The following is a 15,187-nucleotide window of genomic DNA, read 5'->3' as shown; positions in this document are numbered from 1 at the left end:
TGCCCCCCAAATAACCCAGAGATGCATTTTAAATAAAAGGACACATTCTACTTATGTAAAAACACGCTGATTTCCGGACTGTCCATGGGCCGGATTGAGAAGACGAATGGGCCGGATCCAGCCCCCGGGCCTTAGTTTGCCTACCCATGGAACACAGGCTGTCCAAACAGTGCAAAGTAGAAAGGGATTATTGTGCTTTGTGAAAATGCTGCAGAAGTCCATCGCAACCATGGGGAGCTCTGCATCACATGGTCATCTGTACTGACTGCTTGAAGAAGAACCAAGATGTGCACCAAGAATTAAAAATACACTGGCTTTTGAGGTTTAAAAGAATTTTTAGAAGTCCTGACCATATTGACAAGTCCCAAGACAACAGTGCTGGAATCTACACTAGAGAAGAGTTTTAATGAGTCCCTTTACGAAAAGAGTGGGGTTTGTTGTGCTTGTTCATCAGAGGCTGGGATGCTGAAGACATGTTGGACTATTTGAAATTTTTGTTGTTGTTGTTTTTTAATTCCCTTGGTCCCTCTGCACAGCCTCTTTTATTTTGTAAAGCTGTGAACAGGTGTATGTGGAGAGAATCAGAGGCTTACCTGTGTAGGGATTTGCTCTCGCAACTGATAAAATATTCACGTTTGCTGTAGTTTCCTTTCATCTCTTCAGTCACTTTCCCTGCAGTCCATCGATTCTTTCCAAACTCTGGCACGTTCAACGGAAGCAGGGGCTTTCCTGAACTCTGGACGTGCATTTGTGTTAGCTTTTGTCATGACCTGGGGTTCCAGTCTGCCCTCTTTGGGGAAAGAGAAAAGAATCATAGGATTGTAGAGTTGGAAGGGGAGCCCAGCCTCCTGCAATGCCGGAATCACAACTAAAGCATCCCTGACCAATGGCCATTGAATCTCTCTGACCCAGGAACGAGACCTGCAGCAGCTATTGACAAAGCCCAAGAGGCACCCATACTTCCCTAGAGACGCTAGAGGAAGGAAATGGCACTTAAAACCAGCGTGAGAAGGTGGCACTTTATGGCTTAAATCTGTTGAATTCTTGGGTTATATACAGTGGATCTTTTCCCAGTAAATGTGGCTTAATATTTAATTCTTAGAACGTGTGTTTGTTCAATGTAATGCAACTTAATTCTGTTGTGTTTGTGAAATGAGTAGCACAGGCCAACCTCCTTGTCCCATTCACTTAAAAGACCAACGAGCTGTTTAAATTGAGCGGTTCTTTCCATCCATGGAAGGTAAAGGTAAAGGGACCCCTGATCATTAGGTCCAGTCGTGGCCGACTCTGGGGTTGCGGCGCTCATCTCGCTTTATTGCCCAAGGGAGCCGGCGTACAGCTTCCGGGTCATGTGGCCAGCATGACTAAGCCGCTTCTGGCAAACCAGAGCAGCGCATGGAAACGCTGTTTACCTTCCCGCCGGAGTGGTACCTATTTATCTATTTGCACTTTGATGTGCTTTCGAACTGCTAGGTTGGCAGGAGCAGGGACCAGGCAACAGGAGCTCACCCCATCGTGGGGATTCAAACAGCTGACCTTCTGATCATCAAGTCCTAGGCTCTGTGGTTTAACCCACAGTGCTACCCGCGTCCCTACATCCATCCATGGTATTATTTGTTAAATGCACTGATTTCATTAGTATGTGGAATTTTTTTGAGTGTATATCATATTATAAGATATAATCTACTTAATAATAGACCACTCCCCTCTTTTGGGATAAATTTTTATTAAAGCTTTTCCATAATACAATAATGGAAAAAAATGACTCATCATCAACATTGTACAGGGAGAGAAAGAAAAGAAAATGCAGGATTCTGTCTCAAAAAAGGGTGGACCCTTATATCTCACTTGGAACAGTGGCATAGCTATAGGGGTGCAGAAGGGGCAGATTGCTGTGGGTGGCACTCGGCCAGCAGGGTGCCTGGGCCACCATGTCCCTCCTGGATGAGCTCCAGCTGCGAGCGATATGGCGGCTCAGGCACCCTGCAAGCCTCGTGCTGCCCCCGAAAGGAGCGCAGGACTGACGCGTGCCAGCTGCGTCCCTGCCGGGCGCCTGGGGCACAGTCACTCCAGTGCATGCCCCATCCCCATGGCACAGTGCATGTGCCCGCCTAACGCGCCGGCAGGGCTTTCTATGCCATTGCCAGGCTTTGGGGAATCCGATCCCTCCTATGGTGGCAGCCGAGAAGTAGATAAACAAGAAGAGTTCTTACCAAGTCTTTTATTCAATATTCACAGTGAGAGAGATGTAAGAATGCTGTCTTTCTTTGATAATGGCATTGCTCCGAGTAAATTCCCACTCCCTCAGTCCCTCCTAGTCTATTTCATCCCTGCACCGACTAATGTGTGCTTCCTGCCTCTGAGCTTTCTGTTCTACTACTCTAAATGCACGCCTGGTCCTGGGAAGGGGGTCAGGAATGCTTTCCAAGGACACTGAGTTTGTCAGCTGTCTCTTCCCTGGTGCTTCTTCCTCCTGCTCCCCTCCCAATATTTCCTAGCTTCTCCCCTCTGCAGCTTCTGAACTGTGACCTTCTGCAAACCACTGTTCTAAATCTATACTGTTCTCTTCCTCAGTACAGTCCCTGACAGCTGCTGACCTGGGAGTTTTCCTTTTCCGTTTTGGTCCCAGTCTCTCACCCTGAGTATCTTGCTCTCCCACCACTTAGCTGTGACCCTTATAATAACAATACCTTTATTGTCAATGTACAACCTGTGTACAATGAAATTAACTTAGCCTCCCCCCACAAACTCTCAATCTCATTGCACTCTGTGTGTTTGTCGCACAACACACCAACCCCGAAAGTCAGTTGCACTATATTATTTTCCGTTCAGCAGCCTAACAGCCCACAGATAGAAACTGTTTTTTAGCCTGTTGGTACGACTGATTATACTTCTATATCTCCTGCCCGAGGGTAGAAGATTAAAGAGGTGCTGGCCGGGGTGTGAATCGTCCCTGAGAATTTTTCTCGTTCTCCTAAGGCATCAATCCCTTGCGACGTCATCTAGCGGGCTCAGGGGACCCATGATATCATGTGCTGTGTTCACCACCCTCTGTAAAGACTTTCTGTCCATGGCTGTCAAGCCAATGTACCACACTGTGATACAATAGGGGAGGACACTGTATTGTGGACCGGTAGAAGGAGGTCATCAATTGTTGTTTAACATTGTTCTTTTGAAAGACCCTGAGGAATGGAGTCTCTGTTGGGCCTTACTAACCACCTGAGTTATGTTGTTTTTCCAAGTGAGGTCTTCACTAAGGTGCACTCCCAGGAGTTTATTCAGTAGAAAGCATTGCCCTGTTCTGAACATAAGAAGAGCCTTCTGGATCAGGCCAGTGGCCCATCTAGTCCAGTATCCTGTTCTCATGATGGCCAACCAGATGCCTGTGGGAAACCTGCAAGCAGGATTAGAGCGCAAGAGCTTTCTCCCCTCCTGTGGTTCCAGCAACTGCTATTCAGGAGCATTGCTGCCTCCATCATGACTATGAAATACTTTATTGTCACTTCTACAACTTGTATACAGTGAGATTAGACGAGCACCCCCACTCAGCTCTCTTAGTCTTAATTCTTAGTCTTAATTCCCCTCATTTACTGATGCACACCCACCAAACCCGAAAGTCAGTTGCCCTGTTGTTATCTTTTCATTATCTTTTCATTCTGCCCACGGATAGAAGCTGTTCTTTACCCTGTTGGTGCGACTAATTAATAATGCTTCTATATCTTCTGCCCAAGGGCAGGAGATCAAGAAAGTGCCAGCCAGGGTGTGAATTATCCCTGAGAATTTTCCTCACTCTCCTGAGGCAACGTTCTTCTGAGATGTCAACTGACAGATTCACGGGACAGCCCATAATATCTTGTGCTGTATTCACCACCCACTGTAGGTACTTCCTATCATATGATGTCAAACCAGCATACCACACCGTGATACAGTATGAAAGGACACTTTCTATTGTGGACCGGTAGAAGGAGATCATCAAATGTTGATTGACATCGTTCTTCCGCAATACTCTGAGGAGATGGATTCTCTGTTGGGCTTTCTTAACCACCTGGGTTGTATTGATTTTCCAAGTAAGGTCTTCACTGAGATAAACGCCTAGGGATTTAAAGGAAGAGACTCACTCCACACAGCCCTCCCCGATGTACAGCGGGGCTAGTTCTCCTCTCTTCCTCCGAAAGTCTAACACCATCTCCTTTGTCTTGCTGATATTAAGGTGCAAGTTGTAGTAGTAGTCATTCATTGCCTTATTTGCCATGATTTTTTCCGGTCCTCCTTTAAAACCATCCAGGTTGGTGGCCATCCCCACCTCTCATGGGAGCAAGTTCCATTTTCCTATTTATTTGATGCAAATAAATAAAACAAAGTGTGCAACTTTTCATGGCAATGGCAACTTGTTTTCCAGCATGGATGCTTGACTCATTAATGGAAGGCATTCCCCTTGGTGTGCCAGCGTGAGCTCTCCATTTCTGTTTTGACAATATTTTTTACCAACCAACAAAAGATGAGATCCCACACTTCCAGCTGAGATCCCAGAACTGTGTCTCTTCTTTCTCTGCGCGCTTCCCTTTTCGCATCCCACGCCTGACAACCTATTTGCTGACCCTCCGAGTATGCTCTGCTTTCCCAGAGATGCCTCTTCGCCTCTCGAGTGTTTACATTTCTTGCACCTCCTGGGAGCAGAACGCAAGGATATTTTTAGGTTGGCTTAATAGGGGAAACATGACATTAGAGACCCCCTGCCTCTGATCAAAAACTGCCAGCTGTTGCTGCCCCAGCCCTGCAGAAGCTGCAATTGCAGTCCCTTTGTAACAGTGCAGTGCTAGGCATGTGTGCTCAGAAATCTGACTGTGGTCAGTTGTGCTTGGTCCCAGGCAAGCATGCTCCCAGCCTTAGATGATCTTAAGTAGTTCACTCTATTCAAAGACTGTGTGGAAGGTAAAATAAGGAGCAGTAATCTCTTCCTGCATGGGGGGGGGGAAATGGGAAGGCAAGTAAGGCAGAAAAGATGGGTATATTTTGTTAGCATCATCATCCTGGTTGCAAAGAGCTAGTATAGGTTCATTATTTCCTGGAAACAAACCAAGCCTTATTAGGAGTGGTTGAAGGAGCTGGGTATAAAACATGCAAACTGCGATGGAAAGTGAACTATCCTTTCTTCTCTCAGTCTCCTCTTTTCCAGGCTAAATTTCAGTTTCCATCGCAGTTTGCATGTTTTAAAAACTGTCATTGTGAACATTCATTAGCCTTTAAGTATGCTTTTCATCCAACATAGATATTCATGTATACGTTGTGGTCTATTATACAGATCTTTGCATGCATTTCCCATGAATATAATGCATTTATGTTTATTAGCATAACCTTGGGCCATTCACTCACTTTTAGCCTAACCTACCTCATAGGGGTTATTGCAAGGACAAAATGGGAATAAGGAGTAGGAGTGGAAGTTTATAATCCACCTTTAGGTGCCTTGAACTGAAGAGGCTTAGTTTTCTGTGGTCTCCTGCACTACACAGCTGGTCTTAGCCCAAAGATGCAAATAAGAGGCCCAAGATAGCATCCTCAATATCTTCATTGCTTAAACAAGGCTATAACCACTCACAGTTCTTATCTTCCCCATTGATCCAGATTGGTGCCTCAGTCTGGTTCTGGAGTCCCTCCAACTTCACGTCAGTCAGGATAATCTCCTGAACGATGTGTATCACTCCATGAGATACACCGAGATTGGCTCAATATTACTGCCAGCCTTTCAATGCAATATGTTAGACCCGCTAGATAGAACTGTCAAGATTACACTCCCCGATACTGTTGTGCCTTTTTAAAAGCATTTATAATTCAGAAAGCTGGAACGTAATACCCAACCGCATGGGCGATTCACTTTGGAATCCATCTCCCGCTTCGATGTCTAAGAACGTGTCTCTCTTCGGTCGACGGAGATGATTTCTCCGCCGTATCACCTCTGTTCATCGTGCGCGTCTTGTCAGGATAAGAAATGCTTGCCTGTTCTGTTGCTGCTAATACTGGTGATTATTAAAGACAGTGATAAAGGTGGCTAAATGCAACTGCAATGTGTCTCCTTTGTGGTGGGGGGGAAGAATACCTTGTCAGACAGATGAGTTCATCAGGACTTATCTAAATGAGAAGTGAGGCTATTCCTTCACTTGCGTTTTCTCTAAGAATGCCGCACTGGCTAGTCTCATGCAAGTAATTTATTTTATGGTCTTCACTGCATCAGTTTTTTTTAGTCCAGTATTTTTTGGCAGTTCCCTCACTGCGAGAAGCCAAGTTACAGGGAACCAGGCAGAGGGCCTTCTCGGTAGTGGCGCCCGCCCTGTGGAACGCGCTCCCACCAGATGTCAAAGAGAACAGCAACTACCAAACTTTTAGAAGACATCTGAAGGCAGCCCTGTACAGGGAAGCTTTTAATGTTTGATGCATTACGGTATTTTAATATTTGGTTGGAAGCCACCCAGCGTGGCTGGGGAAGCCCAGCCAGATGGGCAGGGTATAAATAATAAATTATTATTATATTATTATTTAAGCCTATAGAATGCCAACCTCATTCGCACAACTCAGTCAGGGTTGGACAACCTGCAGTCCTCTAGTTGCTGTTGGACTCCACAATGTCCATCAGCCCCAGCCAGCATCAGCAGTGGTCAGTGATGATGTGAGCTCTCCTTCAACTTCTTTAGGAATTCCCACAAATGCTTTGGCTAAGCAGGGTTTTCCAAATCCACCAGGTGTACCACAGCTTTTAGACCAGTGGTGGGAGCCTGTGGCCCTGCAGATGTTTTTAGCTACAACTCCCATCAATCCCAACCAGCATGGTCAATGGTCAGGGATGATGCGAGGTGGAGTTTAGCAACCCCATTTAGTTATTGCTATCTTCTTCTTCTTCTTTGGCGATCACTCATAGCCGAGTAAGATTGTCTTCCATAAACACAGTTTTAACAATGAGTCCGTAAGTAACTATGGAGGCCAATTCTGGATCCACACGTCCTTCCACCGTGGGGACATTGGTTGCCGGGCGGGAGTTGATCACGATGAGGGTTTGCCAAGTGTGCCTTCCTCTTAGCACATCTCTCCCTTGTGTCCTGAGTTTGAGTGTCTTCAATTCTGTCCTCCATGCCCCTGAGGGAGGTGTCTGCATTCTTGGGGAAGCCTTCGGTTTGCAGAACAACAACAAATAATATTTAGGGGGGAAACAAACAACAGCAAAAGGGGCACAAAACAAAACACACAGTTTCGATGAGGACTGAACATGTTCCATTCATCTGGTCTCCAAGTTTGGATGTTCTACTTCGGCTGTGCTCACAACGACACCCACAGAGAAAATATTAAACACAGAACAGTTATTTCTCACAAGTTTTGTGAGCAAATGGGCATTTTCCATGAGGCTGGTTTTATTCCATTGAATAACGAATTGTCTTTAAACTCTCTCTTAATCCTCCCCTGGCCTAAACAACTTAAATCACTTTGTCATTTTAAAACCCCCGCTAACGGAGATTTTGGTAATAAGGCACACTTTTTCCTGCAAAAGCCTTTCCATTTAATATTTTTTCCTCTCTCTCTTCATTGATTAAAAAGCAGGCGGATGCTTAATTTATAAAAGCAGCCGACTGAAACCAAAATGCCTGGCTTTTACCAAAATTAGAAAGCAGTTACCGCACACAGCTTGGTGATGGACAAGGTTTGCTCTGTGCTTTTTTTTTCTAATGGAACATCAGATAGAGACAAATACAGATGTCTTTGTGTTTGTCTCTCTCTCTATGTGTGCATGCTCTCAGAGTATTTTACAAATAACTTTCCTATGAGGAACTGTTGCACCTTTGGGGGCTTTCGGAAAAAAGGTGAATAAATGGTGACATGATGGAGGTGAACACGCAAGGAAGCTGAACATTGGAAGAACTGGGACAAATACAGTGGTACCTCAGGTTACAGACGCTTCAGGTTACATTACAGATGCTTCAGGTTACAGACTCCGCTAACCCAGAAATAGTACCTCAGGTTAAGAACTTTGCTTCAGGATGAGAACAGAAATCTCGCAGCAGCAGCAGGAGGCCCCATTAGCTAAAGTGGTGCTTCAGTTTAAGAACAGTTTTAGGTTAAGAACAGACCTCCAGAATGAATTAACTTCTTAACCTGAGGTACCACTGTAAAAGAAAGTACTTATTCACACAGAGCATCTCTAAAATGTGGAACTCACTCCCACAGGAGGCAGCGATGACCAGCAATTTGGATGGCTTAAAAAGATGACTGAACAAAGTAATGAAGGACAAAGCTATCAACAGCTACTAGCAGAGGCAAAGGTAAAGGACGCGGGTGGCGATGTGGTCTAAAACACGGAGCCTCTTAGGCTTGCTGATCGGAAGGTCGGCGGTTCGAATCTGCATGACGGGGTGAGCTCCCGTTGCTCTGCCCCAACTCCTGCTAACTTAGCAGTTTGAAAGCACACCAGTGCAAGTAGATAAATAGGTACCACTGCGACGGGAAAGTAAATGGCATTTCCATGCTCTCTGGTTTCCGTCACAGTATTCCGTTGCACCAGAAGCGGTTTTGTCCTGCTGGCCACACGACCCGGAAAGTTGTCTGTGGACAAACGCTGGCTCCCTTGGCCTGAAAGCGAGATGAGCGCCACAACCCCATAGTCGCCTTTGGCTGGACTTAACCATCCAGAGCTCACCCTGTCATGGGGATTCGAACTGCCGACCTTCTCATCATCAAACCCAAGAGACTCAGTGGTTTAGACTACAGTGCCACCTGCGCCCAGCTCACTTATGAATACAAGGAACTGGGAACCACAGGAGAGGAGAGTGCCATAAGTAGTAGTAGTAGTAGTAGTAATAATAATAATAATAATAATAATAATAATAATAATAATAATAATTTATTTATACCCCAACCATCCGGCTGGGCTTCCCCAGCCACTCTGGGCAGCTTCCAACAAAATATTAAAATACAGTAATGCATCAAACATTAAAAGCTTCCCTAAACAGGACCGCCTTCAGATGTCTTCTAAAAGTTGTAGTTGTTGTTCTCTTGGACATCTGGTGGGAGGGCGTTCCACAGGGTGGGTGCCACTATTGAGAAGGCCCTCTGTCTGCTTCCCTGTAACTTGGCTTCATGCAGTGAGGGAACCGCCAGAAGGCCCTTGGCGCTGGACCTCAGTGTCCAGGTAGAACGATGGGGGTGGAGATGCTCCTTCAGGTATACTGGACTGAGGCCATTTAGGGCTTTAAAGGTCAGCACCAACATTGTATTCAGGTCTTGCTTGTGGGCTTTCTGAAGGCATATTGTTGGCTTCTGTGAGAACAGGATGTTGGAGGAGTTGGGCCAATACCCAGAATCATCAGGCTCTTCTTGTGTTCTTTTTTCCTTGTATATGCCAGAGGTCCCTCACCGCTGTCTTAGGGGAAGAGTTCATTCATCTCACCCCACAATGTTCTTAAGGATACAAGAGTACCATTTTCCTTTGTCCTTGCTCTCTCTTGACTCCCAACATTTTCATACTTTTTCAATGACTGTGGATGGTTTGATAAAAGAGGACCATCATGCCAGTGGTGGTGGCATATAAAATATATACGCCATCATTTTATTTTATTTTACATCGGTGTCCTTCTAAAACCTGAAACATGAGCAGAATGTGAATGGGTTTGTGAGGCCGGGTGACAGTTGCTTTGTTCTTCCTGTACAACTGCTTATTAACGATGGTGCTAAATAAGGAAACAAAAGAGAATGAAAACAAGTTAATTAAAAAAAAATGCCAGGCACGGTTTGATTAAAGCTTGATTACAAGGTGGAAAAAATGTATTTATATTTCCGCCGCTTTTGCAATCACAAATCACTGGTGCCCCGAGTTGCGATCTGAAAGGTGAGACTAGTTCTGGAAATGCCTCCTTCAGGTCAAAAAGTTCTCTGAAAGGGTGAAAAGAAAGGAAGTTTGATTACCGGGTGGTATGAAGAAAGAGGAAAGTTTTCCAAACTAATGAGAGAGAGGGAGAGAGAGAGAGGGAGAGAGAGAGAGAGAGAGAGAGAGAGAGAGAGAGAGAGAGAATTTCCCATAAGAGGGATCTGATTGGCTAACAGGAACAGGAACACAAAGCTGTGATAGGTTTGTCCTTGGCTTGTTCCATTGAAGTTCTTCTTATGTCTGTGCTCTAGAGTATGTCTGGAGCTGGATTAACGGCTTTTGTCCTTAACCCATTACCAAGCAGCAAGGCAGCAAGTCAAGTCCAAAGTTCAAAGACCAGGGTCAATCCACACAAGCAAAGTTCGAAATCCAAACTCTGAAGTCCACAGGTCAGGAAACACAGTCCAGAGTCAATCCAAGGAGTCCAAGTCTGATATCCAGCAGTCAGGATACAGTGCAGAGTCAAACCCAAAACACAGTCCCATGGAGGTCCAGAAGCATCCAAGCCAAGGTCCTCCAACATGGGCAGTTGAACAAACGCAGCAGCTCAGTTCTGCTTCCCTTTTGCATGTTGCATGCTGCTTGCAGCCTCTGGGTTTGATGAGGCAGGTGACCCTCACCTGTCCTGAGCCTACTGTAGCTGAGGTATCGCATGCCTTGTCCCAGAGCTAGTGAGCTCCACCTGGACAGCTAGTGAGCTGGGCTGTGGGACTTTGGCTGCCTCAGCCTCCTGGAGTGTCCCTCACACTGCTCCCTACACCTCAGAGCCTGCCATGTTCATGGAGACAGGGGCCCCTCTTGTTCTGGTGATGGGTCTTGCTGCTCCGGTTCCTGTGCACTGACCCCCTCCCCTTCCCATGCCATTAGGCCAGACACTCATGTGCAGATCCTGTTTTGCTAATAAAGAGTTAACTCCAGCTTGCTCTGTGTGAGTTGCTGCTGGCTCGCCCCTGTCAACCTGCCGGGTCATCCAGCACAGAACCTGCCCCAGAACCCCCTGCAAAATTGCAGGTGAGCATCTTCACTCCCCAGTTGGTGTGAAAATACAGAAAGTTTTGGGAGCCACTTCCACAGAAGGCTTCGGTAATAGCTAAAGCTGGTTTAGGATAAAGGTTGGGAAGGAATAACATTTGCCCAAACTACAAGAAGATATGAAAAGCATTGAAATCTGACAAGGCATTGAGGTGTCTGTTCCTCCCCGGCAGTCGCTCACATTAATGGCTGCTTTATCCAGCACCTGTCATAATGAAGGATTCTTTAGCTGCTTCCGAGGCTCTGCTTATGCCGAAATAATTTCCCTCTCTGTCAAAATGGTTCCTTTAGGGACTGAGGGTTGCCACTTATCCCAACCCCCCTTCCCTCTTTCCCCCAGCAAATCGCATGTGCCTTTCACAGACGGCATGATGGGCCAAAATTCAACAGACAGGTTTTCCTCGCCACTTCAATCTCCGCGCTGGGAGCAGCTGCTCCCTTTCTCCTTTTTTCTTTTTTCCTGCCAGTCATAGAAAACACCTCTTGTTGAGCAAGTGGGCAGCCATTTTTGTTGAGGGCAGAGGCGAAGTAGCGCTGAGGGGATATTGAAATGTCCTGGCACACTCGCTCAATGCCTCACGCTTTCAGACTGAGAGAAACTGGGCTGTGAAGAGTCTCCTGGGACGCACAATTTGAAGTAAGGACACAACAACAATACAATACCTCTGCTGGATATGAACCAAGTGTCCGTCACACCTGAAACCTTGCTGTCCACAACCCATTTGTGGAAAGCAGACAAGCAGAAAAATGAGGGCAATAATAGCTCTTCCCCACAGTTAGTCCTCTTTGCCCCATATCCGGTGGAAACATTCCTGTCTGAACAACCCTGGAAAGTTGCTGTCACTCGGTGTAGGCAGTACAGTGGTACCTCAGGTTACAAACACCTCGGGTTACAAACACTTCAGGTTACAGACTCCACTAACCCAGAAGTAGTACCTCGGGTTAAGAACTTTACCTCAGGATGAGAAAAGAAATTGCACGCTGGTGGTGCGGTGGTAGCAGGAGACCCCATTAGCTAAAGTGGTACTTCAGGTTAAGAACAGACCTCCAGAACAAATTAAGCTCATAACCAGAGGTACCACCGTACTGAGCTAGATGGACCAGTGATCTGACTTGGTTGAAGGCAGCTTCATGTATCCCAACCTGCAGTTTTTACAAAGATATCGTATCTTGTAAACTCCGCCAGACTAAACAGGGGTGGCAACCTATGGTTTGGAGCCACATGCAACTCCTCACCCATATCCTCACTCTATTGATGTCCTATTTTTCTACCAAGCAGCTCAAAGTGGCACCAGTGGCTTTCCCCACTCTCCGTATTATCCTCAAAACAACCCTGTGAGGTAGGTTAGGCTGAGAGTTGGTGACAAACCCGAAGTCACCCAGTGAGGCACAAGAATATGGTGTCGCGGTCCGATCTACGGGCGATCAAAGTCCCAGCTGAGGACATTGGGACCGGGGGCAAGATGGCGGGGTGGGAGCAGGAACGAGAGTCTAGAAGCCAAGAGTCCAAGGGTCAGAAAGCAAGGAGTCAAGAAGCTGAGGTCTGAGGATCAGGAAGCAAGAAGCCAAACTCAGCGAGGCAGGAAACGTGTTGCTGTAGCAAAGAGCTGAAGGGAAATGCTGACCTTGTATCCCTTCCGGCTCTTGCCACCAGGTGCAGTGAGTTACCAAGCAGCCTCACCTGTGTGGCTGCCCTTGCCTTTCCAGAACAAACTTAGGAAGGCCCCAGTCCTGCGAAGCCCTAATGGTCACAGTGCCTGGCTCCTGCACACACTCCTGACTTAAGGTCAGAAACATGACCCAGAAGCCATGACAGGTCAGGACGGATAAATGGGCTGTTTGGGAGGGGGGCACAGGTTCTGAAACATGGTGGCACCATGCCCACCTCCTTCTTCCATCCTGTGGCTTCACCACCAGCACGCAAGCCCAGGAAACTCCCGGTCCAGGCAACTGACCCAGACAGCAGCCAACTCACCAACCCAAGTGGTGGTTGAAGCAAAGAAGACGTCATCTCCCTAGCTCTTTCTCAAAGCATTGTGGGAATATCTTTCAAACAGAGGATGGAGTCATATTTCTACCAAGGAAATGGGAGGGAGAGAGAGAATATAATATTTTAGCACTGCATTTTATGAAGTCAACTCGTTTAATTTTTATTGGACATCGTGTTTTTGTGTTAGCCGTGTCCCCTCCCTCCCTCCCCCCACCCCTCTTTCCATTTACAACCTTGGCGCCCATCCATGCTGCCGGATCGTTGCTATGCCTGGCGACCGGGACGTGTTCTCTGCAAATTGCTTTTTTTCAGTCCAAAGCCTGGGTGTTTGTTCGTGACTGCTTCATTCCTCTAGAAGAGGGGATGTGTATGTGTGAGATCGAGAGCGGAGGCTTCGCTGCATCCATCCTAAACTGCAGACTTCCCCAGCTCAGATAACAGGCTCCCTCTGCCTCCTTGCCACTTTCACTTTCCTAGAATAATTAAGTTGTTACTGAACTGCAGGGCAAGATCAGGGAGAGGGCATTGAATGCCAGAGATTGTAAACCTGATTTCATCCTGTTCTAACAGATCAGTTTCTTCACCTAAATAACTCGGAATGAACTTTCCAGCTAAGATGGGCTTTTCCTGTGCTTCGTGACGTGCCTGAAAAGCACCCGACCAGCTAAATTCAGGTGGTGGAGATTCAGATCTCGCAAGCGGACCATACTTGTTTAAACATTCAGCCCAGGCCTACCCCAGAACAATAAAAGTAATATGAATTAAGGGGCAGAGGTCACTCACAAGGGAAAGTTTGTGTGGAAGTCACAAAGCCTGTTTGCTTTTCCTCCTGAGTACCTGTTTGCAGTGGCTTAGCGTCTCCTATGTCGCGCTCATATTTGAGACACTCTGGAGCATTATAAATCGAGACCAGATCAACAGCTGCAGCTTGATGCATTGACTGTCTCGCCTCTTCTTCTTTCCAGCCACACAGATGGATCCCAATGAACTACAGGATCTTTTCCAGGATACATCGGCCAGCGTCTTCCGAATTAATGCCAATGGTGCGTATTTCAGACACACCAGTCTATTGGGTGCAGTTTGTATTACAATGTTCAGAAACTCCTTTTTGAACAAGAGGAGGCTGTTTTATAGAATGGTACATGCATAGGATGTCATGAACATGAACATTAAATTTATTACGGTCAGAGACCAGCTTGTGAAGCACAAATGGAACTACAATCCCAATAGCAAAACAAACATTTAAAACAATATACAACAATGGATTTTAAGTTTAAAAGTGTGATAGGCATATAAACACATAAAAACTTTAAGATAGACTACCTTAGAGAAATGACCCAATGTACAGGCACACATAGGATCTCAGTTTGCAAAAATAGCCCTCTGTAGGCTGTGTTAAAGCAGTGTTGTACTTTCTGGTGTGCTTCCTTGTTTACCCGTTGTCTCTCTTGTTTTTCGGGGCTTTCCAAAGGGTGTGACAGTGCAGCAGCTGGGAAGGTGAGAAAAGGGGATGTGCAGATATCCTGTATGTGTGTCTCCTTTTCACTCTCCTCCCAAATGCATGTTTAAAGGTAAAGGTAAAGGGACCCCTAACCATTAGGTCCAGTCGTGACTGACTCTGGGGTTGTGGCGCTCACTCGCTTTATTGGCCGAGGGAGCCGGTGTACAGCTTCCGGGTCATGTGGCCAGCATGACCAAGCTGCTTCTGGCGAACCAGAGCAGTGCACAGAAACACCATTTACCTTCCCGCCTGAGCGGTACCTATTTATTTACTTGCACCTTGACATGCTTTCAAACTTCTAGGTTGGCAGGAGCAGGGACCGAACGATGGGAGCTCACCCCGTCGCGGGAATTCGAACCGCCAACCTTCTGATCAGCAAGTCCTAGGCTCTGTGGTTTAACCCACAGCACCACCCGCGTCCCTTCTAAATGCGTGTTTAACTAGGGTTAAAAACACTTAGTGAACACCCCAAGAAGCTGAGTCTTGGAAGATTCAGGACAGAGAAGTGAAAAGACTTCTAGATACAGTGCATTTTGACCAAACTGCGGGATGCAGTGGAAGACAGGAGTGCCTGGCGTGCTCTGGTCCATGGGGTCATAAAGAGTCAGACACGACTAAACGACCAAACAACAGCATACAGTGCATAGATGAACTAGGGAACTTGTTTCTGCAGGAGTCAGGGAGGGGCAGAAAGCTTTAGAGGAGGCAGTGGCATAGCTAGCTGCTCTGGCCCCCCGAGTGGTGGGGGCAGGACGACCCA

At 46.6% G+C, this 15,187-nt stretch overlaps 1 protein-coding gene across 1 annotated transcript in view; it reads left to right on the top strand.

Moving 5' to 3' along the window:
* Window positions 1-15,187, top strand: part of TSNARE1 (t-SNARE domain containing 1) — a 394,489-nt gene that overhangs the window by 134,552 nt on the left and 244,750 nt on the right. The window contains exon 3 of the mRNA XM_079984518.1: window positions 13,892-13,969. Within this exon, the coding sequence (XP_079840644.1) occupies window positions 13,900-13,969 (70 nt within the window). The 5' untranslated portion in view covers window positions 13,892-13,899. The remainder of the gene's footprint in view (window positions 1-13,891; window positions 13,970-15,187) is intronic.

This window comes from Podarcis cretensis (genome assembly GCF_951804945.1).
Source record: "Podarcis cretensis genome assembly, chromosome: 7".
Taxonomy (NCBI): domain Eukaryota; kingdom Metazoa; phylum Chordata; class Lepidosauria; order Squamata; family Lacertidae; genus Podarcis; species Podarcis cretensis.
Note: the sequence above shows the minus strand (reverse complement) of the source record. Positions and strands in the feature narration are given on the sequence as shown.